Source organism: Calliphora vicina, chromosome 1, assembly GCF_958450345.1.
Source record: "Calliphora vicina chromosome 1, idCalVici1.1, whole genome shotgun sequence".
Taxonomy (NCBI): domain Eukaryota; kingdom Metazoa; phylum Arthropoda; class Insecta; order Diptera; family Calliphoridae; genus Calliphora; species Calliphora vicina.
The window spans coordinates 162,072,688-162,099,876 of NC_088780.1; the positions used below are offsets into that span (position 1 = coordinate 162,072,688).

Consider the following 27,189-nt stretch of genomic DNA (forward strand, 5'->3'; position numbering starts at 1 on the left):
GATGCACAGTGGGGCAGAATCAAAATTTTTTGGAAATAAATCTGGCATTTCTAAACGGCTGGTCCGATCGGCATAAAATTCATTCGAGTTTAAGTTATTAAAATGGGCTCTACAAATACTCCAGGGGCGGGGCTATGGGGGCTCAAAGTACCTGCGACATATACAATTTTTAAACACGTTTTTTGTTTATTTTCCATCCGATTTCTATGATTTTTATATTTTGCGTTTTATAAATGCTTGCTTGTGCTATTTATCTCTTATTCCGAGTGATAGACATTTTAAAATTGAAATTTTAAAATGTTGACATACCTTGGTCCGCATTTTTAAAAATATAGCTCGAACTTTTAGACTGAATGGACTCGAATTTTCTGTTAGTTAGACAACTAAATTACGAATAACATACAAAAGATTTCAGAGCAATATCAATTATGGATCCAAAAATAAACGATTTTCAATTTAAATATTCAAAAAATAGTTGATTTTTGCCGTTTTTTGGGCGAAAAAGTAAACTTTCTTTAAGAACATATAACAATTTTATATTTTTCTGTAAGGCATTTTTACGGAGAACATTTTGTTTTAAAAAACATGTCCTATTTTTCAAATATGTTGCCCCTATATGACCTATTTTTTTTTATCAAAATTTCAACTTTGGGCCACAGGTTCTAAAATCCCAAAGCTGGAACAAAAAAACGGAAAGCAGCTTTAAAAACCTTGATGAGTTCCCTATTAATCCCCAAAGTATTTTCCCAGCCCAGACGGAAATGTTGACCCCATGAGCAAAATTGTAAAAACTACAATTTTTTGTGCTTTTCGCTCCAATTTTTAGGAATTTTGGGATTCCCTTACACTTTGTTATTTAGAATGAAAAATTTAAAAAACATTGAAAATTTCATTGAGTTTTGTTAATAAATAAAGATTTTATTACATATAACATATTTATTGAGATTCTAAAACTAAAATTTGTATCAAAATTTTAATAGGATTGCAAATATTAGAGACTATTTATTCCGAAGTATTTTTTTTTTTTTGTTGTTTAGATAAGTTAATTTTTGGTTTAAAACTCCGTCCTTCAAAAATATTGCACTTTTTCGTAATAAAAAATTTGTATCTATTTTAAAAATGCCAGATTTATTTCCAAAAAAATTTGATTCTGCCCTACTGCCCCAAAATTTACAGATTTACATATTTTAATTTATGAAAATTCCCCCACTTGACGTTAAATTAGATTATTATACAAATTTTGTTATTCTAAATATTTTCAAAACTAGGAATTAAATTGTGTATTAGTAAAATTCAAAAGACTTAACATTTCTAAAAACATTACTTCGGCCTTAACAGCAAAAGCCATTACAGCGAATTATTAACATTGTTGAATGACCTGATATGATGTTAAGTTAATAAACACAGAGTTGCATTCATAGTGAAAAACACAACAACAAAGTATAAATAACAGAAATTTAAGAGGGAAAACAAAACAACAACGGTGGGTGATACGTACGACGTAATAAAAACAAAACAAAAAAACGGAACGATTTTCATGCAAAAGAAAGAGAGCGAGGGAGAGAAAATGTTAAATTGTTTAAAAGCGGCCATAAAATTACCCGTTTTAGCCTTTACTCGCACACAAAACATTTCCGTGCTCACAGTATCTTTGATGCGAATTAAACTCGTAGACTCGCCGTCATTTATAAATTGCTCGTCGTCGAATGAAATACGTTAATACGGCAAATTAAGAAGAAAAAAAATAAAATAAAGAAACAAAATAAATAAAATTGTACCATAAATAAATATTACATATTAATTACTATTAAACATACATAAAAAAAAATAAATTATAAAGTGAACTCAACAATAAAAGATTGATAAAACAAATATTATATTTTCTACTGGAATTTATACAACTTGAAATATTTATTAACAAATAAATTAAAGACAATTCAGTGCCTTTTTAAAAAGAGTGACGAATAACAAAAAAAAATTAAAGGTTTCATTTATGTAAATATTTTAATATAAATTCTATAGCTATAAAATTAAATAATAATTTAAATTGCTAAACAACACAACAATACAAATAAAAACCAGCAACAACAACAATACATAATAAAAAATAAAAAAACATTTAAGCCACGCATTATAAAATAGTTTTCAATTAATATTTAAAAAAGCACCAAAGCTCCCTCTACGCTTTAAAAAAAAAAAACAAATTGAAATATTTGGCCATCCATATTTTATGTTGATGATTATGATGTTACACTGTGAATATCATTGATAATAATGAGGAAGTTGTTGTAGCAGAAAGAAAGTGATTATTTTTATTATTTGTTTGTCTACTACTTCTTTCTACTCAAAAGAAAACAACCAACCAGCCAACCCAACAAGTGTTTTAATTTCTTTTTATAACTCTAAAGGATGATCTAGTGTTCAATACAACAACAGCAAAAAAAACGCCAAAATTAAACTTACAAACAGCTAAATTTAAAAAGAAAAAAACGCTTTTTTTATAACAAAAAAATACATATTTTTGTGGTTGATTAACTCAAGTGATTTCTTTTGCTTTTATTTTGTATTTTTTATTCAACTAAACTTACGTAGTACGTACTTATTTACCTACAACCAACCAACCAAACATACATACAAACACTCAAATTTATAAATTTATTTACGTGTGTGTCGTCTGTCTGTATGTATACGTGAGGGATTCGTGTGTGATTCAACAACACAACGCCACAAAAATAAAGCAAAATAACAACAACAAAATAATATTTAAAACAAAATAAAAGAAAAAACAACAAAAAATTATACAAGCAGCCAAGTAAGCAAAGCAAACAAAAACAGTGTGCCCAACAAAACACACAAACACATACAACATCATCATCATCACTCGCCAAACAGAGAACGCGCGCTGTGTCATTAATAGCAAACGGTACCACCACCACCATCAATGAGAGTGAGTGTGACAGCGCTAGCGTGAGTCATAGTATCAACACATATAAAGTGAAATGAAAATGCGGATAAAGAGAGAATCACCGTGTCTATTGCTTAGATTTATGCCAATTACCAAAGTCGGTAAGTTATTTTTTATTTTATTTTTTTTGTTCAACTAAAGGCAGTTTGTTAAATTTTCCTTGGACTTAAAATGCAAAATTTATTGAAAAAACAACAGAAGTGTAATTTTAATTTCCTAGTTCCTTGTTTGATAATGACAATGTAACTCAGATCTTGTTTTAATTATCAGTTGTACTACTGTCTAAATGATTTCTTTAGTTGTTGGAAAAAAAAACAAGAAATTTCAATATGTTAGAAGTAGACTGACTACTTTTGTAACGCAATAATGTAAGAAAGTATTGCGGGATTTCAGAAAAGTAAAATTCTTATTAGAATTAATTAAGTTTTATGTTTAGGAATATCTTTATCTATTGAAATATAATTGGAATTTAGAAGTAGTATGTAGTTCCAGCTGGAATTATACAACAACCGTATACATACAGGATAAATTGCTATCCAAATTTATTGATTTATTGGAGCTTCTTCGTTTTGTAAACTGAGTTGTACTGTTCTATCGATACGAAGGAGAATATGTTGTGTTGCGGATACCCGCATATTTTTACATATTCGGGTCTAATCCATTTGTCAGTAGACTAAACTTCCTGCTTCTCAGTCTATAGTCTATTTTCCCCAGTGCCAAAACAATGCACCACATGATCCTCGGAATCATGGGCAGTCGTGCTTGAAAATCTATTTTGGCGCTTCTCGACCGTATACCGTTGCTTGGATAGTATTGATTTACTGGAGCTCTTAGACTCTAAATTTCTTTAGTTATTGGAAAAAAATTTTTGCTATCCAAATTTATTGATTTACTGGAGCTTCTTCGTTTTGTGAACTGAGTTGTACTGTTCTATCGATACGAAGGAGAATATGTTGTATTTTGGATACCCGCATATTTTTACATATTCGGGTCTAATCCATTTGAGGAGAGTAGACTAAACTTCCTGCTTCTCCTTCTATAGTCTATTTTCCCCAGTGCCAAAACAATACACCACATGATCCTCGGCAACATGGGCAGTCGTGCTTGAAAATCTATGTTGGAGCTTCTCGACCGTATACCGTTGCTTGGATAGTATTGATTTACTGGAGCTCTTAGACTCTAAATTTCTTTAGTTATTGGAAAAAAATTTTTGCTATCCAAATTTATTGATTTACTGGAGCTTCTTCGTTTTGTGAACTGAGTTGTACTGTTCTATCGATACGAAGGAGAATATGTTGTATTTTGGATACCCGCATATTTTTACATATTCGGGTCTAATCCATTTGAGGAGAGTAGACTAAACTTCCTGCTTCTCCTTCTATAGTCTATTTTCCCCAGTGCCAAAACAATACACCACATGATCCTCGGCAACATGGGCAGTCGTGCTTGAAAATCTATGTTGGAGCTTCTCGACCGTATACCGTTGCTTGGATAGTATTGATTTACTGGAGCTTCCTCGATTTGTGGGTTGTGTTTCACAGTTCTAGCGCTACTAAGGGGAATACGATCAGTTATCAATGCCCCCCTGATTTTCAAATAATACAAGCTATCCATTTATGGACAATAGAATCAAATTTCTGTTCTCACTCTTCTCTCTCTCCCATAGTCTATGTTCATATGAAGTTCCAAACTGTCAGAATTTTGGATCCAGGAAATAAATTAACCTTAACCTGGATTCTTCTTTTCAAAGATTAGAAAGGTTGCTGTATTTTATGTTGCAATGCGAGTCTATTGAAAAACTGTAGATCTAAATTGTATCCACAAAGTTTACAAGCTCTTTATACCTCGTATTTATAGACTTTGAAAGCTGGAAAATTCTTGAATGCAAAGACATTCGAAAGTCTCCCAAACTGCTCGACTTGCATAGTACTCCATGAAAAGAAACTCAAAAAACGTAAGAACGTTACAGCAAAATTCAGGCTAGGACACTTAAATTATTCCGAAGACATCTGATGCATTATTGATAGAGGAGTGTGGAGGAGGAGAGTGGGTGCCCCGATAGACCAGTCGATAGTGTGCTGAACTATTAATATGAGGGTTGCGGGTCGATTCCTGCCAGAGACTCTGAATGTATCTGCAGACAAGCAAAATGCTTCGCAGTTTGTGTTTGTTTTAAAAAAAAAAAAATATCCCGAACAGTAACAATTGTGCCAGGACTTAATTTGATCTTCTAAATCCTTATTAGGTGAAGATTTTGACAGAGGAATATAGCTCTTCAGATGAACTTTACGGTTCAATCAGATGCATTATTGATAGAGGAGTGTGGATATCCCGAACCGTAACAATTGTGCCAGGAAGTAATTTGATCTCCTAAATCCAGTACACAATGCAGGATATTATCTAACATGAACAGCCATTGATAAGCAAGAAAAGAGAAAGATCATTCTCTACGTAGAGAAAACAGGTTTTCGTAGTAGACCATCATAAGATTTCAACGATTTAAGGAATTGAAACAAGATACTTATTAACTCATTTGGTTTATGTTATGCCTTTGGTCAGCTTTCTTTAAATAATCTGAGATGATTTAAAACTAGACACAACCCGCTGACAGCCCGGAACAAGCTATTTATGAACTAATTTGTTATATTTTATGCCAAGATAACCCCATCATCAGCTTGCTTTACACCATCTGAGATGATAATACAGTTGCTACTTATAATTTAACAATTTAAACTGTTCTTTACATCTGAGAAGATTTTCTGAATAAGTTTTAGTTGCCCAATAAATCACTGTTGTTGGTTTCAAATAAAAACTATCCTTTAAATAGCTTCCTAATTACAAATTCCACAACCAAGCAATGTATTACTCTCTCTATCTCTCCTAAGTTAGAGGCTATAACTAATCAAGAATGGAAATCATGTAATTTTAAAATTGTTGCTACCGTTACCAGAATAGCCAGCAGAATAGAACTCGTGTAAGATTCTATCAATACTTTCTGTAAATAAAACGAACTACATTTACTCACACTTAAAGGTTGTTTACATTGATAGAAGTATCATGACAACAGAAAAATAACAATAATAAAATAACGAAAATAAACACAAAGATGACAATTGAATGATTGAATGCGATGTGATGTGATGAGAGTGAATGAGTGAAATGTAGGAGAACGACAAGACAAGCAGCGACCACAATTGGAAATTGAAAGCAATGGGGGTGCCCTTATTAAAATGCCATCACTGTAGAATCAAGCTACTTTTTATCAAGACTTTAAATGGCAAAAAGTATGTACATGAACGAACACATATGCCTTATATAGGGGCCATTACAAATAAATAAAAACTCTTACTTGTTCTATTCGGCTGTAGCGAATCTTAAATACCCACCACCAATGTAAAACTGTTTATATTTTTTATCAAATTTTGCCTATTTCAATACCAAATGTTCTATGGATACCACGTTTATTCATCATAGAGCCATAATGAGAAATCATGGATGGATTCTTACCATTTTAAACAGAAATTGTTCTTTTATAATAGGAATATCGTGTCAATAACTCTGGTAGAATATTTGTGGGAAAACTTCATCCCCCTAAGTCCTTCCCAAATGGACTGGCATAGCTAGATCGTCTTTTGTGGGTCTTCGATGAATATTTCGATGTGTTACAAACGGAATGATAAAATCAATATGCCACTCATCTTTTTGGTGCTGGGTATAAAAAAACTGTATGACATTATTGCGTCTTTAATTAGCGGCAGCAACTGTGAATGAATGTAATGAATAAAGGATGAGGAAGGCAGATAGGGGAGTGCAACATCTTACGCATCTCCCTTACATTCTCTAATGATTACTCATTTTTATTACACTAACTTACTGAACGCACGGAATTGATAATCGTGAGTGAGTAAATGAATGAATGATTGTGTGATTTGGAGATGTTGTTGATGACGACAATGACGCTGATGTTTGTCATCGCCTCGCATTGCTTCGTGAAACGTGTAGCAACTAATATGAATTTCTTAAGAACATTAAACAACAGCAAACTCTATACATATTTCAGGTTCAAGCTGCCTGTGTAAATTAATTCTTTTTTTTTTTTTTGTTTTAAACAAAACACAATACGCGATACGTTAAACAAAACTGGAACTAGTAAAAGTAAAAGATTACTCACAGCTTATTTTAAAAATCAACAACACGATTTTGTTAATTTATTTATTTATAATGAATGTTGTTTTCTTTTTTTTTTGTATTTTTGGTATGTATTTTTAAAGAATTATTATTTATACAACTCTCTTTTTGAAAACATTTTTTTTGTTTAGTTCTTCTTGTCTTAATAATGTTTATTCATTAAAAACCATTGAAAATAAAGAAGAAAAAAAGCTGGTGGAAGGAAATTTTGTAAACATTATGTGAGTCATTCCTCAAGACGGTTTTGAATGAGTAAATTTTGTTTTGTTTGTTTTAGTCGTTTTGTTAAATTGTCTGTTGCACGTTTCGTCGTTAAACTAAAATACAATGAAAAAATAAAAAAATACAAGAAGCACGATTTAAAATAAGAAACTTTAAACCGTTTTTTATGTCTCTACTCTTGTTTTACGCTTTTTTTTCTCCTCTCCTTTTTTTTCTTGCCAAGTGACTAAGAAGTGTTTTTTTTTTGGTTCAAGTAGACAACACTGCTTTGAAACGACCTTTCGAGTACGAGTTCGAGTTTTTTTGTTGTTGTTATTTGCTTTAATAGTTTTTTTTTTGTATTTATTTCTTGTTGTTTGTTATTATTTCCACTTTGTAACTGGTATTCTGGTCTCTGGCATAGAGAGAAAATAATAATAACAACAACAGCCGCCGCAACAAAAACAAGAAATAACATAGTTGTACTTCGTCATACTTGCATAGTGGGTACGTACAAATGTACGTAAAAATTCCTCCTCCTCCTTCTCTTCATAATGTTTTTATTTTAAAAATACATATTTTCTGTGTATTTTTTCATTTAATAAATTTAACACGAAAATGTTGATAGTTTAGTTTTTTTTTGTAGCTGTTTGAAGTTTTTTTGAGTAGGTAGGTATGTAGTATTCATATTTATTGAATTGCGTTGAACTTCTTTTATCAAAAAATTTAACAAAAATTAAAGAAACCATTCAACAAGTAATTAGTACAAGTACGAACAAAATGGGTCTTCAGTTGAAAGGGTTAGATATGCCAGGTTTTAAGGAATTTTCAGTAAATTCCTTGCACTTTTTCCTAAATGGCAATCTGGTAGCTAGGTATTGTATGACAATCGATTGATTTATTTCACAGTGATTTTTCAATATTCTTTATTCAAGCCCAGGTGACAAATAGTCAATAATTTAGCCTTAAGAAGAAAAGTTTTGGTAGTGAAGTAGCACGCACTACTTCAAGGCGATTGATAATTAATCAATAAAGATATCAATCAATCTGAAAAATACAATATTTGTTTTCTATTGGGTGTATGACTTAAAAATGCTGGAGTTTTTCAAAATTTTATCTTTTATTTTGAACATTTGTACATTATAAATTTATTCAAAGTATTGGCCATTGTTAGCTATGACATTTTCCCACCTTTCTGGCAAAATATGGATTCCGAGCCAGAACTGCTCATATTTTGAGGCCAAGAACGAATCAAGCCAATATCGGATTCTCAGTTCCAAAGTGAAGCATATCCCAGAGAGAGCATTCTGCATCGATTGAAACAAATAGTAGTCGGACGGGGCACGGTCTGGATTATAAAGCGGGTGAGGCAAAACATCCCAACTACTTCATTCTAAATAGTTTTCAACAGGTATTGCATAATGTGGCCAATTTCGATTACGATTTCATGTCTAGCCGCATATTCTGGGGGGTTTTCGGTCAATGCTCACTTCAAACGAATCAGTTGCGTTCGGTGTAGGTTCCCATTGATGGTCTGGTCAGATTTCAGAAGCTCATAATAGATAGGACACTTTTGCTTCCACCAAATACAGAGAATTACCTAACTTGGGGGTTACACGATCAAGTTTTGCCTTTCAAGTTTTAATACACTCACATTGAATTGAAACGAACTTACATTCAATTTCTCATTCAAGTTGGTGTTCAATTTTTCATTCAAGAAAACAGCTGATTAAATTTTTTTTGCCCAATGTGCTGCCTACGTCACAGCTTTCAATTTTTATAAATTTTGACAAACAGTATATGTAAAATACTATCAAGAAAAACTTGATCGTGTGGCTGCAGTGTAAGCACCATGGATATTTGGCTTTGGTTTTGGGCTTTGGGCTTCACATACGACATCTTACGCTTCAGGTTATCGTAAGGGATCCATTTTTCATCGCCCATTTTCCTTGATTTTTTAATGAATCCTGCCTGCTTGCGAATATTTTGAAATTGCTGATTGAGTAGCTCCCAATGATTTTGCAAACTCTTGTTGAGTTTTACAACAATATTCAAGGAATAATGCCTTCAATTCTATGTCTTCAAACTTTTTTTTGGCAGGCCTGGGCGATATTTTTCTTCCTTGTCAAAATCACCACTTCTAAACTGGAACTCATTCACCATAATCTTTGGGGAGCAATCGATTTTTTTCAAATTAAAGAAGTAAAGCAAAACTTCCAGCTTTGAAAAAATTTCTTGTTTACACTATAATGTTCAATAACTGACAGATATGTAGCCTTCAAAATGTTTTTAATGACTTTTGTATTAAAAACAAAAACCGCATTCAAAAGATATGTCTGCTTTTACACACAGCAAGTTTACTTGAAGCAAGTCTCTTCGATTCCTTTTTAAACTTGCTCGACTGTTTACACACAGCAAGTCTGTGTTCAATTTTGTATGTCAAAACCTAATAGACGCCATAGTGAAAATGAGAAAACAAAATAGAATTGAAGAGACTTGCCAGTACAAGCAAGTGTGTACCCCTCTTCTTTCTTCTTGCCACTCTCTCCTATAAACTCTAGACTTGCGCAAGAAAACTTGCCCTGTGTAAAAGCAGACTATCCAAACTTTAATATTATAAACAGATCTAAACTACATCTTCTGTCACTGAAATACATGCAAAGTGAATTTGAAAATTCGTATTTGAAATTTTGAACAATATCAGACCTCCATCAGATAACATTTTATTTAAGAGCCGGAATGCCGGAAGAATCAGCTGATTAAGATCAGCTTATTTTTCAAATAAAAAAATCTCATGTAAACTTTCTTTACATGGAGCTTTTTACAATGGAATTTCTTGATAATTTTGACCATTACTGAATTGTTACACGGACATAAATGACAAATCAGTTATCGTTATTTTTTTTTTTTTTTGAAAACCCTGTTGTATAAATAAATAAAACTCAAAGTAACCTTAAACCCTGATAATTTTGTTTACCTTCAATTCATTATCACCAGTTTATTGTTTATATTTACTAATTAGCAATGATGACTAATGCTCAGAGGTATTAAGATTTATTAAATTTAAACGCATTTTTTTACGACAAACAACATCAATTATTTTTTACTTCAAGTTGATTTGTTACTAACAGCTGATTCTTGTTTAATATCTTAAATTAGTCTCAGAGTGTTGAGTAATAATGAGAAGAAAACAATCCCCCAACAGTTGTTAAATGAGTCAGTTTTGTTTAAGAAATTAATATTAATAATTTGTTTTATTTTTTTATATAAATTACAGAATATAATAACAGAAGATCCAAAGATAACCTGGATACCACTTGTGAAGAAGAAGAGACTAACTCCTCGTCCACACGGACACCACTGACGAGGAGTTGTAGCAGTCCCGCTGTTTATGGTGAGTTTTTTTTATTTTCTTTATAACTATAATATTAACTTAATATTAAATAATTTTTTGAATTAAAAAAATGAATTTGCTTATTTTTATTTCAATTAATTATTACAAAATAAAAAATTGAAATTGTTTACATTATTAGCAAAAAAAAAAAGCTCATAGTAATATTTCTATTACCTACTTACACATCGTTTTATTTATTTAGCTATTTGTTTAGAAGCGGAAAATTTTATTTCTGTAAAAAAACATTTATTTAAATTTATTGTAGGTATGTATTTTTAAACAATTACATTTATATAAACATACATATAAAATTAGACGTCATTTGAAATTTGTTTTGTCTAAATAACTTATTGTAAGTTTCTTATAGGGTGCTGTTAATTATTTTTATTAACACGTGCTTTTTTTATATGAAAATCTTTTCATATTTCTAGAAATTTATTTGTTTTACTTTTTTGCTCAGCAAAAATTCTAGGGATTTTTGTTGCTCAAATAAGTAATTAATTATTTTTAGTTAATTGCAAATAATGCTGCTGCTTGCTGGCTGGCCATGATTATGATGATGATGATGTTAATGATTCAATTATTATCTTTTTTACTTTATGATTTAATAAAATAAATATAGTACTTTGAACTTTACCGAGAAAACTTTATTTTTAAACTTCAGGGGAAATTTTTGAATTAATTTGTAATTGTTTGTAACATCATGTTAGAGTCATTAATTATAAAGAATAGAAGAAATCTTGTTAAATGTTTGGAAGATGATAAGTCATTCTGAATAGGTTTTCTTAAATAGAATATTGTTTTCAAACAAGCAAAACTGCTTCCTATAGAAAACTTCTAAAAAAATCAAAATTTAGATGATCTTTTCCCATCTCTCTGGCAACATATTTATTCCGAGCCAAAATAACTGTTTATCTTTTGAGGTCAAGAACAAATCAAGCCAATTTCGGATACTCTGTTCCAAAGAGAAGCGTATCCCAGAGAGAGCGTTCTGCATCGATTGAAACAAGTAGTAGTCGGATGGGGCACGGTCTGGACTATAAAGCGGGTGAGATAAAACTTCCAAATAGTTTTTAACATGATGGAATATTACAGTTTATTGTCTAGCCGCACATTCTGGATGTTTTTCGGCCCAAGCTCGCTTCAATCGAATCAGTTGCGATCGGTACAGGTTCCCTGTGATGGTCCGGTAAAATTTCAGCAGCTCATAACAGATAGGACCCTTTTGCTCCCACCAAATACAGAGCATTACCTTAGAGCCATCGATATTTGGCTTTGGCGTCGATTCGGCTGGTTTGCCGGACTTCACGTTCGATCTCTTAAGCTTCAAGTTATCGTAATGGATCCATTTTTTATCGCAAGAATGATTGAAAGTTCAAACATAATTTCGGACATGAAAATCGTCTTTCAAGGTCTCTCGGCTTCAATTCATGCTTTTGGATGAATCCTGCTGCTCGCAAACGTTTTGAAATTGCAGCTGGAGCATATCCCAATGATTATGCAAGCTCTTATTGAGTTTGACAACAAATTTCCGGGAGTAATGCCTCCAATTCTTGTTATTCAAAAATTTTTCCGAACCGAACAAACCATCTCTCGCACGCTGAAACTTATGGTGAGCAATTGGGGTTCTTCAGCTGCACTTTTTTTCAAATTAAAGAAGTAAAGCAAAACTTCCCGCATATGACGCTTTGTTGGCACAAAATTCTACATTTTCAAAGCAAAATAACATTGTTGTTTATACTATAATGTTCACTAACTAAATGAGAATAAATGACAGATATTTACCCTTCAAAATTACATAAAAATTATTAAAATTTCCGCATTTTTAATTTTTTTTTATATGACAGTTTATCACCAGAACTCGAGTCAATTAAAACCAAGTAATTTATAGTTTTAGAACTTCATTATTGCATGTATCAAAATTGATCATTAAAAATGTCTACGACAATCAATAAATTTAAGACTTAACAAGTTCTAAATTTAAAAAATGTTGGCAAATTTGTTAATTTTTAAAAATATTTTTAAATTTATTTTCATACATATAAATATTTATTTGAAATTTTATTTATTTATTTTTTTGGAAAATTTCTTAAATATTTATTTAAATAAAATGCCTTAAAGCAGCCACATGATTCATATTCTCTGGTGACGTTATTCACCGCGCCACGAGTATTGAAAATATTAAGGCCAAGAAAATCCATCATCGTAGACATGGTAAGGCCATTATTATATTGTTTGTTTTTGTACCAGGCAAAACCAATACAAAACTAATATTTCTGAGTATTTTTTTTAAATTTCTATGCCACGAGTTATGGCAAAAATATATGTAGGTACAACTCACCATTTTAGGAGATTAAAAAAAGATTTTTCAATACATTATTTTAGGGACAGAATTGTGAATAGATTTCAGAAAACTTTGTAGATTTGAAATGTAATTTATTCATTTGCCACCAACCCTATAAAGAATATACAGTGAATGTCAAAACAATGGAAACTTTTCCTAATATTCAAAAAAAAATATTTAGAAATTTTAATTTTTTTTTTTTATTTTTAGCATTTATTTTGAAACATTTGTACAATATAAATTTATTCAAAGTATTGGCCATTGTTAGCTTTGACCTTTTCCCAACTTTCTGGCAACATATGGAATCCGTGACAAAAGAAATGCTCATCTTTTGATACCAAATTCGATTCAAGCCAATTTCGGATACTCTGTTCTGAAGTTAAGCGTATCTCAGAGAGAGCTTTCTGCATCAATCGAAACAAATAGTAGTCGGACGGGGCAAGGTCTGGACTATAAGGCGGGTGAGGCAAAACTTCTCTACCACTTCATTTTAAATAGTTTTTACCAGGTATTGCATAATCTGGCCGAGCGTTGTCATGATGGAATATTACGGTTTCATGTCTGCTTACTTCAAACGAAACAGTTGCGTTCCGTACAGGTTCCATGTAATAGTCTGGCCAGATTACTCAAAATAGATGGCAGCCTTTTGGTCCCACCAAATACAGAGAATTACCTTTCCGCCATGGAAACTTGGCTTTGGAATCGTTCGGACTTCACATACGATCTCTTACGCTTCGGGTTATCGTAATGGATAAATTTTTTATTGCATGTAATGATTCGGTGGTAAAATAATGCTCTCGTTCAAGCAGTATTTCAGACATACAAAATCTTCTTTCAATGCCTCTCGGCTTCAATTCGTATGGTACCCAATTTCAATGCTTTCTGATGAATCCTGCTACTCGCAAACGTTTTGAAATTGCTTCTTGAGTAGCTCCCAATGATTTTGCAAGTTCTTGTTGAGTTCGACAATAATCTTCATGGAGTAATGCCTCCAATTCATGGTCTTCAAACTTTGTTGGTTGGCCTGGGCGATATTTGTCTTCCGTGTCAAAATCTCCGCTTCTGAAACCGATGGAAAATGTTACATTTTCCAGTGTACAATGTTGCCTTTTTGCACAAAATGCTAAATTTCTGCCTTATAAATAACCATATCTAACTCCCTGTCTATACCTGATATATTTTTATCATGATAAACGTCAAAATGGTTGTCAAGATAAAAAATTATCAGGTATAGTGTCCATTTATTAGTATTATTGATTCGTTATGACAAAATTGTTAGTACTTTTGCTCAGACAAGTTTGTTTTGACAACAAATGTCATTAATTGTTATGATAAATATTTGTCAAGTATAGACAGGGGGTAGAAAATTTCAAATATTGCTAGATTCTGAACTTTATACATTTTTTGAAAACATGTCATTGTACTATGATCAGATTACTTCCCAATTTTTTGTGACTAATAAGAGTTTTTTTAATGGTCATTTGGGAAATAAAACGAACGAATTATCTGTAATATATTATAGAGTTTGGTGACTCATTATAGTTTTTTTCTTCTTTTGGGTCAGGGGATGATATACGACTCTAAATTTACAACTTTTGGTCTAAAACTTATTACAAAACTTTATGATTTAGTTTATATAAATGTTGGCAATAAAAACTTAACTAATAAGTCGTATTAAATGTTTTAAATTATTATATTGTATAGAGAAATGAACGATAATATTTAGGTAATCAGAATGATTTTACTACAGGAAGGTATTAACAAGTACTTGATAATACACGTTTTATTTCCAAACAGTTAAAGTTTTGTTACTTTTTTTTGGTTTTTCTCTTTTTTAAAGCAATAACAACAACTTTAACTATAAATTACGCTACTTTAAACATTGAAGTTCTTTAAATAAAATGAGTCATAACAATTTCAAAACAAATTAAAATCATTGTCGTTGACGGCGTCGTTTTCATTTTTTTTTTGTTGTTTTGTTCTTCACATAAATGAGGTTAGTTTGAACAAAATTGTTTGACGTTACTGTTACAACATGATTGTTGTTGTTTATGTACATATTTCGTATTTGATTTTCATCCTGTAAGTTTAAATTAAAATTTTAATTTAAATGACTAATCAATTTGAAAAGATTAAATAAAACAAACGTATTGTTTGGTTTATTGATTTGGATTTTACAAGATCAGTTGGAAAACCATTTATTATTTTATTGTATTGAGTAGTTTTCTATAAATTGTTTATTGATTGATAAATAAATTTACCCCATAATTCATTCTAGACCATTTGTATTTAGTTCTACGTAGACAATTTATTGTAATATGTATAGAGGGGGGAAATTACGCGTAGAAAAATAAAAAAAGAAATAATGTATTGCTTCATTATTATTGTTTACATGTGGTGTGTTTCTCTATTTTATTGTATGACTCATACTATGGGGTATATTCATTCTACTTCAGAGTATCTTTAAAATCATACAATATAAATTGTATATAGTTTGAAAACAAAAAACCATAATTACCCAGGCCAGAAACTAAGAGAAAAAACGCACAGTTTACACACCACCAACCAATTCAAGCCAATCCAATCCGAGTAACCAATTCAAGCATTCAATTCATTCATCCCCGCCATTTACCACAAAACAAAAATAACAACACACATTATGATGTTTTTATTAAAATAAAATAGAAAAAAAAACACATTATTATAATAATAATGATGATGATGATTATGAAAAAAGAAATCAAGCGATAAAATCTAGACTATTTTTAGCATAAAACGTCATTTCTTTATATAAATCGATATTGAAATAAAAGGTGTGCAAAATAAACATATGTACATATAAACAGTGTAATTATATGAATATTTACTATTTCAAATAATGTAAACAAATCATTTTCCGTTAACCCTAACACAAAGCAAACCCTACAAAATTGAAAATAACCTCACATTTTTTTATAATTTTTAAAAATTTTATTAAATTTAACGTTTAAATTTATCAAATTCAAATTACTTTTCTTTCTATTATACATATAAACACACTTTTGCTTAAAATAATTTATTTAAAGAACAACAAAATTCTTATTTTCATACGAATATTCTAAAAATAACCTCAATTCCTTACATTATTAATAAAATGCCCGCAAATAATAATAAACATATCTTTTGTCTTTAAAAATTTTAATTAATTTTTGTGTAAATTTGTTTTCTGTTTATTTTTAGATATCGAAACACATCCCGCCTCACCAGTTTTCCCCCACTTATTATTGGGCAATGGCCGCGATGCTGATGATCCAAGTAGTGTGGGAGCGAATTGTGTTTTAAATGTTACCTGCCAAGCACCCAGCACAAATCAAATGCCGGGCCTTAAATATATGCAAATACCTGCCAGTGATACACCTCATCAAAATATAAAACAATATTTTCAGGAAGCCTACGATTTTATAGGTAAGTTTTGGGAAATATACTTTTGGGTGGGGTATAGCAATAGAACAGGGTAATGTAGATTATTCGACATAGGATTTATTAGACAATTTAGATCAGTGGTCGGCATTCAAGGGCCTGAAGTTTTTGAATTAATCAAAAACTAAATTTGTTTTATAAACCTTTTGAAAAAAAAACTGATTATGAATTGAAGGGCTTGTTGATGTTCTTAATGTTCATAGGGTAACATAGAGACGAGACGGAATTGTCAAAAACCTAAGTCTGTTGTCAAAAACCTATCTCTTGCAACAACAAAATACATGCTAGACAATGTATTTTGTTGTTGTATCAGAAATATTATTTGTTGTATTTTTGTTTGACAAAACGGAGTATCTCGTCTCTATGTATAATTCTCTATGGTAAGACCTATATTTATTTTATAGACATACAAATGTAATGCATACTTTCATCCAAAAATTCATATATTTTTGAAATTTTTAAAAACATTGAAATGGATTTTCTCAAAATTTTGATTTTGAGGCTTATCAAGTTTATGCAACAAACTCTTCAATTGAAGCTATTTATTTAGTGGTATACATATTAAACTTACACCACTTTTGCTACATTACTTTGTTATATCATGGCTCTGTGCAAAAATAACTTTTTCAGTTCCATCTGCTTTTGAATACCAAAAGTTGTGGGTTACACCACTTTTGAGCTGATGGCCTCAATTCTAAGACTAGTTTCTTTAAAATTTATTGTTTTAAAACTTCCTCCTAACTTAAAGTCTTGTTTTTAAACTCTGTCTTAATAATTTAATCATTAAAAAAATGGTTGTCATATATTTTTGTTCTAGTTTCTTTTTTTTATTATTTCTTTTACATAAAATACATTTTTATCTTTTTAAAAACATACCAACAACGTACTAGAGTTTTCTGTTAAGTTAAAGTTTTTTGTTTTACATACATTTTTACACTATCAACAGAAATGAAAAATTAAAGACTTCCATAAACTAAGACTTTGTGAGACGGCATGGCGGCATTTTACCCCATACTATGTATGTACTCTACTCGTACATATGTTGCATACAAAAACAACAACACCATCAACATTTTTTGAAAAAAAATAATAAAAAAAACCAAAACAAAATAAAATAACACACCACAAAACTTCCTTCCTTTTTATTATAATACACCACTGCTAAAAAAAAAAAACAACCACTGTGGGGACAAAGAAAAGATAACAAAAATATACACACAAACAAACTATAAACTTCTCTGTTACATAAATAGGTATTATTAGTGATAACGGTAAAAACAAAAATAACGTTTTACTCCTGTTGTATATTTTTACACCCCCCACCTTTTGTGTTACAAATTCTCTCTAAAAATGTTTAGAGAATTTCATAGAAAATGGAAATCCTTTTTGTAAGTTAATGAGCATTGACTGTTTGTTGTAATTGTTGTTAACTTTTTATTTACCTATTTCAATTTCTTTACTCTCTCTCTCTGTCTGTCTTTTCAATAGATATTCTTCTATTTCTGAGTTTTGTTTTCATTTTACCTAAAAATACCCGCATAAAAATACAAGACTTTAAAAGAGTGTTTACATGAAGTGTAATGTAGTCAAATTTTAATTATTATTGGCAAATTTATTAAGCTAATGGATTTGACATCAGGAGAAAAGCTTAAAGATTTGAATTATAGTAATTTTTCAGTGGTTGGCAATATAATAAAACTTTTCCAAATATTCAAGTAGGCATTTCATTAAAATATAGGCTGACTTCATAAACGCAGTAATACAAAGCAATTACAAGGTAAAGCAATACTTTGTGACATTCATGAACGCATAAATGTTTTGTAAATAATCATAAATAAAAACAGATCACAAATTTGACAGATGTTGCGCATTGCAAAGCATTGCCATACAATAATTAACTTGCGACATGCCAAAAAAAATATGCATTGCAGTGTTGCTTTGCAAAATGCGTTTGTGAAGTCAGCCATACTTTTATTTATTAATATTAACAATAAAAATTAGTAGCATAGAAAACAATCTAAAAAGTATTCATTATTATGGTATTGAAAAAACAATGGAAACTGTCTGGCCCTTTTAGTGATTCAGTATTTTGTTTTCTATGACTGCTTCACAGCGACGTGCATTCATTGAACCAATTAAAAAATCAATCGTATCCTTTGACATATTTTTTAAGTTTTAATTCGTATCTGATAAAGTTTCTTTCGTGTTATAATTTTGAGTCGGTATTTTGCAATCTACAAGGTATTCTATGGGATTGAGATATGGCGATTGGACAGGGCCCTTCAAAGCACGACATTGTATTGTAATCACTTGGTTACAACCCTAGAGGTGGGTTTGTGGTCATTGTCCTGTTGAAATCTCCAAATTTTGGGGATATTTTCCTCAACGTATGGATCTCCCAGATTTTGAGTTTTTACATAATTTTCTTACATATTCTTTTGATTTTAGAGTTCTTTCCTGTAGAAATGTAAAATACTTGCTTATTAAGCTACCTTTGCGCTATAGGAGTTGTACAGTTATGACGTTTTTCATCCCTTTCTTGATTTCAAGAAAATTTGGGATTGAAAACGATTATGATTGATGTATAACGTAATATAACTTTTACTATCAGTAAACTCAGGTTAATTTTTCCATCCCCATCCTTTAAATTCAATACAAAAGAATTCCGCCTTTCAAAAGTCTGTTTTAGAGCCAAAAGCAGAGAACACACACCCCCTCCCAAAATAAACACGCGCGGCAGCAATTGTGTGTTGTTCGGAAACTTACGTCACGTGCACTTTCGACCTCGTTCCCAATGAGGCATGCTAAAATACGAGTGTAATAATAATGAACTGTTTTGTTGTAAGTAAGCAGCAGAAGCAGCACTTTTTTTCACCGGTGCTGCCGCTGCTGCTTTTACTAATGATGATGATGATGACGTTGTTTGGCTGCCTTTCAAGTGATGACTCATCGTTTCACAGCACAATGAAAACAAATTCCTTCCGTGAATCTTTAAAGTTTCCAGTGTCTGATATTGTTTATTTTCGTTATAAAGTATTTTTCTCGTCCCCCGTACCTTCTCGTTCATTCTTTCAGTTTACATTTTGTTTAACTTCCTCTTTGCTCTTACCACCCCTTTATGGCCAAGAGTTGTGTTTGTGTGTATTTATGTTTTTGTTGTATTTACATCAGTTTAGTGTTATTATTGGCAACATGTGGGCTCTCCAATTTGTGAGTGAACGACCAGTCGTCTGCTCGTGTTTATACCCCACAAAATTTATATTGATTTTCACTATTTTTAGTATTCAAATGAACGAAATACAGCCAGAAGGCAACAACAACAATAAATTGAAGAAAAACAAAAATTTTGTTGTTTATATAAGGCGCAATTTGTACATTTGTGTACTAAATAGTGCTTGTAGTACAGCAAATTTGTAAACTAATTCTTTGAAATCAATGTAAAATAAATTTTCCAAATAGGTACCTACCTACATAACTTTTTTTGAACGATTTATGTTATTGAATAGATTAAATTTAAACTTAGCCTGAGTTAATATGGGATTAAAATACAACCAAAGTATTTTAAAGTTAAACTTAGTTTAACTTTAAGCAGGTTAATCGTTGGACACAAAAATTAACTTTAATACAAATAGAAAACTGTAGAGATTTTGTGGTAATTATTCGAACTTTTATATTTTATAATATAAAATTGAAATTATTGAAAACTTTATTCAAAATCAACTCATTCCTTATAAAAAACTTGCAAAAACTCTTGCCAGGAAGTAAATAATTTTATAAAAATGAAGTCACTATTTTTTACTCATGTGTTAAGTTGTTAATTATTTCTGTAAATAAAATATTATTGGCTACTAAATGGCTGGTAAATACTTCAATACTCCAACCATCCTTTTCCACATTTTTCCTTTTAAAACAGCTCATTCATTTCTACACCTTTCTATTCCCCTAACTTGAAATTATCATTAGCACCCTGTACTTTTTTTTTAGTTTCCTTTACTTTTTTTCGGGCGATCTCTGGAGGGCTTTAGTAACAACAGCATTTATAACAGTCATCATTTTTGCTTACATACAATTTGCTTCTTTTTTTTGTGTATGTGTGATTTTTTTTTTGTTATTTATTAAAATAATAATTCGCACACGGCACGAATGTTATTAATAATCTTTGTTACTCGACAATTCTGCTAGAGCAATTCATTCGTCAATAAGGCTAAATGTGTTTAGACTTACAAAAGCCCACTCCCCCCAAAACGACTACAATTGAACCACCTCTGATATAATAGATTAAGAAATGTGCCAGATTGTTGCTGACAAAACAAAAACGCTAAAATTAGAAACAACAAAAATGTTAAAAATTTTTATATTAATTATGTAGAACATAATTTTTTATCACATAATTAATACCCATTAATCATTCGGACAATATTTTACAAAAAAACTTATAAGGCCTATTGATTTTCATAACGAAATGAAGATTAAACTAAAATTAAATCAGTTTCAAGTTCTAATTTCATTGCAAAGTTTCTAAAGAATTGATTCTTAACTCAATTTTCAAAATCTAATTCAATAGATTCTCTTAACAATTCCATTAAATCATTCAGCACGATTAAATTTATTGTCTTAATTCCTTAGTACTCCAAACATATTGAATTCATTGCTTTAAGAATTCATTACTTATAGAATTAGTTCTTTATTGAATCATTACAGTTTTCATTAATTCTAATCCATTACCTAACAGCTTAATACGTATAATATAAATAAAATTCATTTTGTAAATGAATTTTTAATTCCGAATTAAGATTTTAGTAAATTAAGCTCAAATTGAATTATTAATTCGAAACTTTTAATAATTTTGAAGAGTTTATAAATGTAATTTTACAGAAACCAAAAATTTCCCGCTAGTTGTCATTTTTTGATAAGTTCAAAGAAATTTTGTGTAAAATAGTACATATAAATTAAACATTTTTTTTTTATTTTGCTTAAAAATTAAAGAAATCTAATCAAATTTCGTTAATTTTTCACTAACTTGTCTGGCATCCATTTGATCATACTTCTGTATAAACAAAATTTCAAGTGTACAACACTCTGCTATAGTATTTTTTTTCTTTTTATTATTATTATATTTTATTTGTTTCATAAACAAACTACAACTACATATATAAACACGCATGTGGTAGCACAACATCTTGATGGCTCTTTACTCCCCTTCCTCTTTTGCTCCCTATTTAATTCAACAAATACAACAAAAAATAATTTAAGAATTAGAAGAAAAAAATGACGACTTTCGTTCATACAAAATAATATTCGGTGCGAACGTCGTTTTTCGTTACGACCACAAAAAGCTACAAGAACATCATTATGAATGATGATTCATAATTTTCGTTCGTTCATTCATTCGTTTGTTGGTTCGTCTGTTCGTTCGTTCGTTCGTTCATTTGTTTTGTTTATTTATTTTCATACTACAGCAGACATACACTCATGTATACATACATATTTACATACATTTTTGTATGTTTTTAAAACACCTCATCTTGTTTTGCTTATACACGGTATATTTTGTTTTTGTTTTGCTCCTTTTTATTAAGCATTTTCGTTCCATTAACACCCTATAACTAATTTTTTTATTAATTTTTCATACAATAATATTTAAAAAATTAATGAATATTTCAATTGAAAGCTTAATGAAATTAAACATTTTATGGACTAAACTATAAAATTATGTACCTTACTACATATGTAGGTATATTTTTTTTATAACACTGCATATTTTAAGAATGCAAATTTTGTTGAATTATTATTGAAAACACTTATCAACTATTCTATACGTTTAACGAAATGGTATAAATATTGACATTTTTGTTTTAAATTAGCTAGATATTGCTGCGACATAAAATCTACTTGCTTACTAGTATGCAAATTATTTTGTGGAGAATTTATTTTTTTTGCAAATTCATTGTTTAACAAAAAATGACTTAATAGTGTATATAATACAGTGCTTTTTTGTATGTTCTTCAATTGTTTCTAAATAGGTACCTACATAATTATTAAGAGTTAAGCTTAAAATAAATTTAAGCAAAATTGTGATTGTGAAGATATTCCCCTACAGATTTGACTCAAATCTTTCATTAGGCCATTATTTTTGTTTACAGTTGAATAGCACAGTAAGGAATAAATTATACTTGAAATTGAACGAAATTCATCACATCATTTCAAATCAATCGTTTGGAAACCGATCTGTAAATTAAATTTCTAACGTTTAAATACAAAATTATACTTGAAATTGTTTGTTTTATTTCTGCCTTTTTATCAAGAAATTTTTACATTTAATTAAAAACCAACTTATTCAAATTAGATTTATCTTGAAAATATTATTTGTTTATTAAAACCGCAATATCCTTTTCTTATCACGATTGAATGTTGAAAACAATTTTTTTGGGTTTAGTATCAAGTTTTAATTTCTTTAAATACAACCGCAATATCCTTTTCTTATCATAATAGTTTTATGTATTTTTTAAGATCTCACCATATCCAAATTTGACCACAAATTTAAAAACATTTGTTTTGATATAAATTATAAATTAGATGCGTAGTACAAAACTATTACACAAATAATAATAAATGCTAGTAATATTAAAACATAATTAAGAAAAGATAAAATCACGGTTTATTGTTGGTGTTTTGTTTAAGCTTTGATATTTTTACAAATAAAGCTGTAATTCTCAAACACTCTATAGTTTTATTTGTATAATATCTTTAGTTTTTCTAAAGCCTTTTGGAAAAAGGTTTCATGATGATCTGGCCTAAGCAGCCAGTGAAATGCGCATAGGAACTAGCTTATCCCCCAACAATAAATTTTAGTTAATTTATAAAATTAAAAATTGGGAATTTAGGATAAAACAATTTTGCTAAAATAATTAAAACAAATTAAGTAATACATGTTATCATTGAGTTACTGGAAACTAATGGTTAGATTGGTACGAAAACGATTTCTAATAAGGTTGACAGTATGTGGCAGCCATGTTGTTTTGGCGGCGTCTATCAAATCTGTTGTTTATTATTCGGTAATTGATGCCAAATCAACATGTCAAGTTTCACGTGATTCGGGATAGGGCATTGTCATCCCTATCTCTGAATTTTGCCAAGGTAGCTTAATAAAAAAAGTTATCATTAGGATTCTATAGCTGAAATAAAAAGTCGACTTTTCGACTTTTCATGTAAAAAAAAAATGTGGTTATGAGAAAATACATTTTTAAAACAAAAATTAAAAAGCAGAGTCGTATTTTCGTATTTCTGATTGAAAACCCAAAATGTTTGCTTACAGTTTGCTCCTACATTTGTTTATCTTAATTGGTATAAAAATAATTATTACTTCATAAAATATTTAATAAACTGATGGATGTGTAATTTTGTTTACAAATATTGTAATTAATAGATCACAAATCGTTAATACAAGGCGGAGTACTTGCTATAGTCATATGTACATATTAATATAATTTTGACGTATGTTTTCTTAAATTTTTTCCTAACAAAAACAACGTATTGGCTACTTTCGAAAAAAACGCGTTTTATTTATTATTATTCACAAGTTGAAGGTCGTTAATATGAATATTTGCGCATATTTCTTTTTTTGTTTTATTATTTACTGCTTTTTTTTGTGTGAACTCTGCTGCTTCTATATTAACGTAAAAGCACAAAACAAATTGCTATATATTTTATTGTAATATACAATAAATATAAAAATGTTGTTTGTTATTTTTGTTGGCTGGCATTAATGTTATATTATTTGTATGAGTCATATTTCTTGTCTCATCAAAAACAACCCAAAACGAACCAACATCAACACCAACCAACAACCATCCTGTGACCGACCAACACAGGCAGGCAAGGCAGGCTATTTTTAAACAACAAGAATAAATACATACAGACATATTTTACCCACAAACAACAAATGCAAATGATTTGGCCATTTGGCGGTTTATTTTGTTTGTGAGTAAGAGAGTGTTTGAGTGAGTGACTGGCTGGCTGGTTGACTAACTGGCTGGCAGTCAGACAGGCTGATGGCTTTTTGTGTGTCGTCACTCTTAACCATCAACGTTATAATTTGGCACCTGCTTCTTCTTCATTTGGTTAAATGAATTCTTGCTCTTCTTAACATTATATTTTTTCATCACACGAATGCATGTATTTATGTATGTGCTTTTAATAAGCATGTTTAAATGTATGCATTGTTTGTTTATTTAGGATTTTTTTTTTGTAAAAAATAAAATAACAAAACATTTTGCCAGACAAAAAATCACGTCTTGGCGCTTAAATTGTTTTTTTTTATACTCAACATACAACACTAATCTGTTTTGTTCCTGTTTTTTTTTTATTTACATTTTGTCCCCCCGTTTTGTTTACAAAAAAACACACAGAGAGTATGAGTAATATGACTCATTGTTAGTGTAATAGTTTTTTTTTTGTTAATATTTTAAGAAAAGTAGGGTGAAATGCTATTAACACAAATACACACGCATTTTGTCTTTATAAATAAATCAAATTCAGAACATTTAATTTCTAATGTATTTAATTGTTTTCAAAACAATTCTAACAATTCCTAGTTGAACAGACAGACAGCTTAAAAATAAAGTAAACAAATGCGTCACTAACTCTCTCCTAAGTGTCTTTACTAAGCTGAGACACATACCTACAACATGACAACTTAACATCACTGTTAAAAGAGGTGAATATTAAATAGAATTGCAAGCAAAATTATAAAAAATTAAAATTTAGTAAATTAAATGGAAAAATTATAAAATTCAATAACATTTTGTTAAAATGTAAACAAACTTCAATGGAATAAATCAATTAAAATGCCTATAAATGAAAAATAAACGATTTTAAACCAATTTATCATTAAAATAAAACAAATTGATATGTCTCAAGGAAAGGAAAACAATGCTTGCAAAACTAACTGTTGCAAACTACCCTGCATATGTTGCAAATGCTATATTTTGTTGTTGTGTTACTGCAAAATTTAGCACTTATGCTAGATTTCCAACATATGCAAAGTTTACGGGGGCAGTTTGCAATTAGTGAAAAAACACTTGGTAAATTTGTTTCATGTTTAACTTAACAGTGTGTTAAGCTAAGTTTAACTAACACGTAAATATCTAGTTCTTAAGAAATCTATAATTTCTTATACCCCATTTATTTTTTTAAAATTACTCAACAGCATTACTAGCACAATAGCTCTATATTGATTAATCATAAATACTATTTAACAAAATTTCAAAGCTAATTGAAATTAAATTTGAATTATTTCGAAATTACTCATCTGGCAAATATTTGAAATTACAAAGTTCATTGAGCATGAGTAACAAAACGATCAAATGAATCGTCTGAATGATCCACATATGTACATACTTTGGAGTTCCTCCAACTACAAAGCCAAACCGAAGCTAACTACCTACATACATACGTGTAAACAATTAAAACGTGCAATATTTTTTATTGCTCATTACTTAATTTACTCATTTTGATGTTGGTATCATTGGAAAGGTTATTACTTTGCGATTAAAATATTTATAAACAATAACAACATATTAGCAATACATTTAATATTAGTCATTTGTGTGCAAAAATATTCAAATATTTCGGAGAAATGAATACAGATGAGAAATTTTTATGATGGATATATCGATTGTGTCGCCATCTTTGGGAAACTCTTTTCCGGGTAATTTGAATGAAAATAAAAGTTCTGAGAAGATTACTAAGTGAGATGATGATAATGATGTTGAATTTATTTAAAACAATTTTTATTGTCAAATGATTAATAATCAAAAATAAAGATATGAGTAAAAATCTTTATAAAAATTCTTATAAATATTTATAATTTTTTTATTTGAAAAATTATATTTTTCCCATCAATTTTAATTTAATGTTGTGCAAACATGAATCAGTAAAACTTTCAATATTACAACCACAATTTCTCTGGCTTATCGTCATTTAATTAAAAAAAACACTTTGAGTTCACACCATTTAGATATTAAAATTAGACCACAGTGTTAACCATTTGATTTTTGATATAATACTTATAAATTAAATGTAATAAAACAAAACTATAATTATTATCACAGTTTTAATTTTAAATTAAATAAAAGACTCATAACCACATTAAAGAATACACATGTGTTCTGTAATATAAAGCAATCTATGGAATATCACATGTTTCAAATGTCCACCGCTTTTTTCCTCGATGGGCACGCATCCCTGAGGTCAAATTTTCAATAACTCGGACTGGGTTATAAATCTTTTCTTGACAGTCAGCTTGTGAAATTTTTATATCGACAATCGCCTCTACTGAGTTCAAAAGTGATATGTTTACTTCTGAGCTCATTTACTTGTATTTCCCAATTGTATAACCTCCACACGTCTAATACAGTTGCCTAAACCTGAGAATTGAGAAAATCTTTAAAAAAAAGTCTACCACGATCTTGATGGCCAACTGAGGACACAGAACAAATTTGACAGGCGCTACAAAAAAAACATGGCCGCCACAAACTGTCAAATCGATCAGTCTTTTAGTTCGCTATGAGAACTTACAGGAACTAATAACATGACTAGTTTCTCAAGTACATTACACATTTGATTTGAATTTTGGTA

At 29.9% G+C, this 27,189-nt stretch overlaps 1 protein-coding gene across 1 annotated transcript in view; it reads left to right on the plus strand.

Moving 5' to 3' along the window:
- Positions 1 to 1,672: 1,672 nt before the first annotated feature.
- Positions 1,673 to 27,189, plus strand: part of puc (puckered) — a 30,019-nt gene continuing 4,502 nt past the window's right edge. The window contains exons 1-3 of the mRNA XM_065516448.1: positions 1,673 to 3,066; positions 10,632 to 10,748; positions 16,312 to 16,536. Coding sequence (XP_065372520.1) covers positions 3,000 to 3,066; positions 10,632 to 10,748; positions 16,312 to 16,536 — 409 coding nt within the window. The 5' untranslated portion in view covers positions 1,673 to 2,999. The remainder of the gene's footprint in view (positions 3,067 to 10,631; positions 10,749 to 16,311; positions 16,537 to 27,189) is intronic.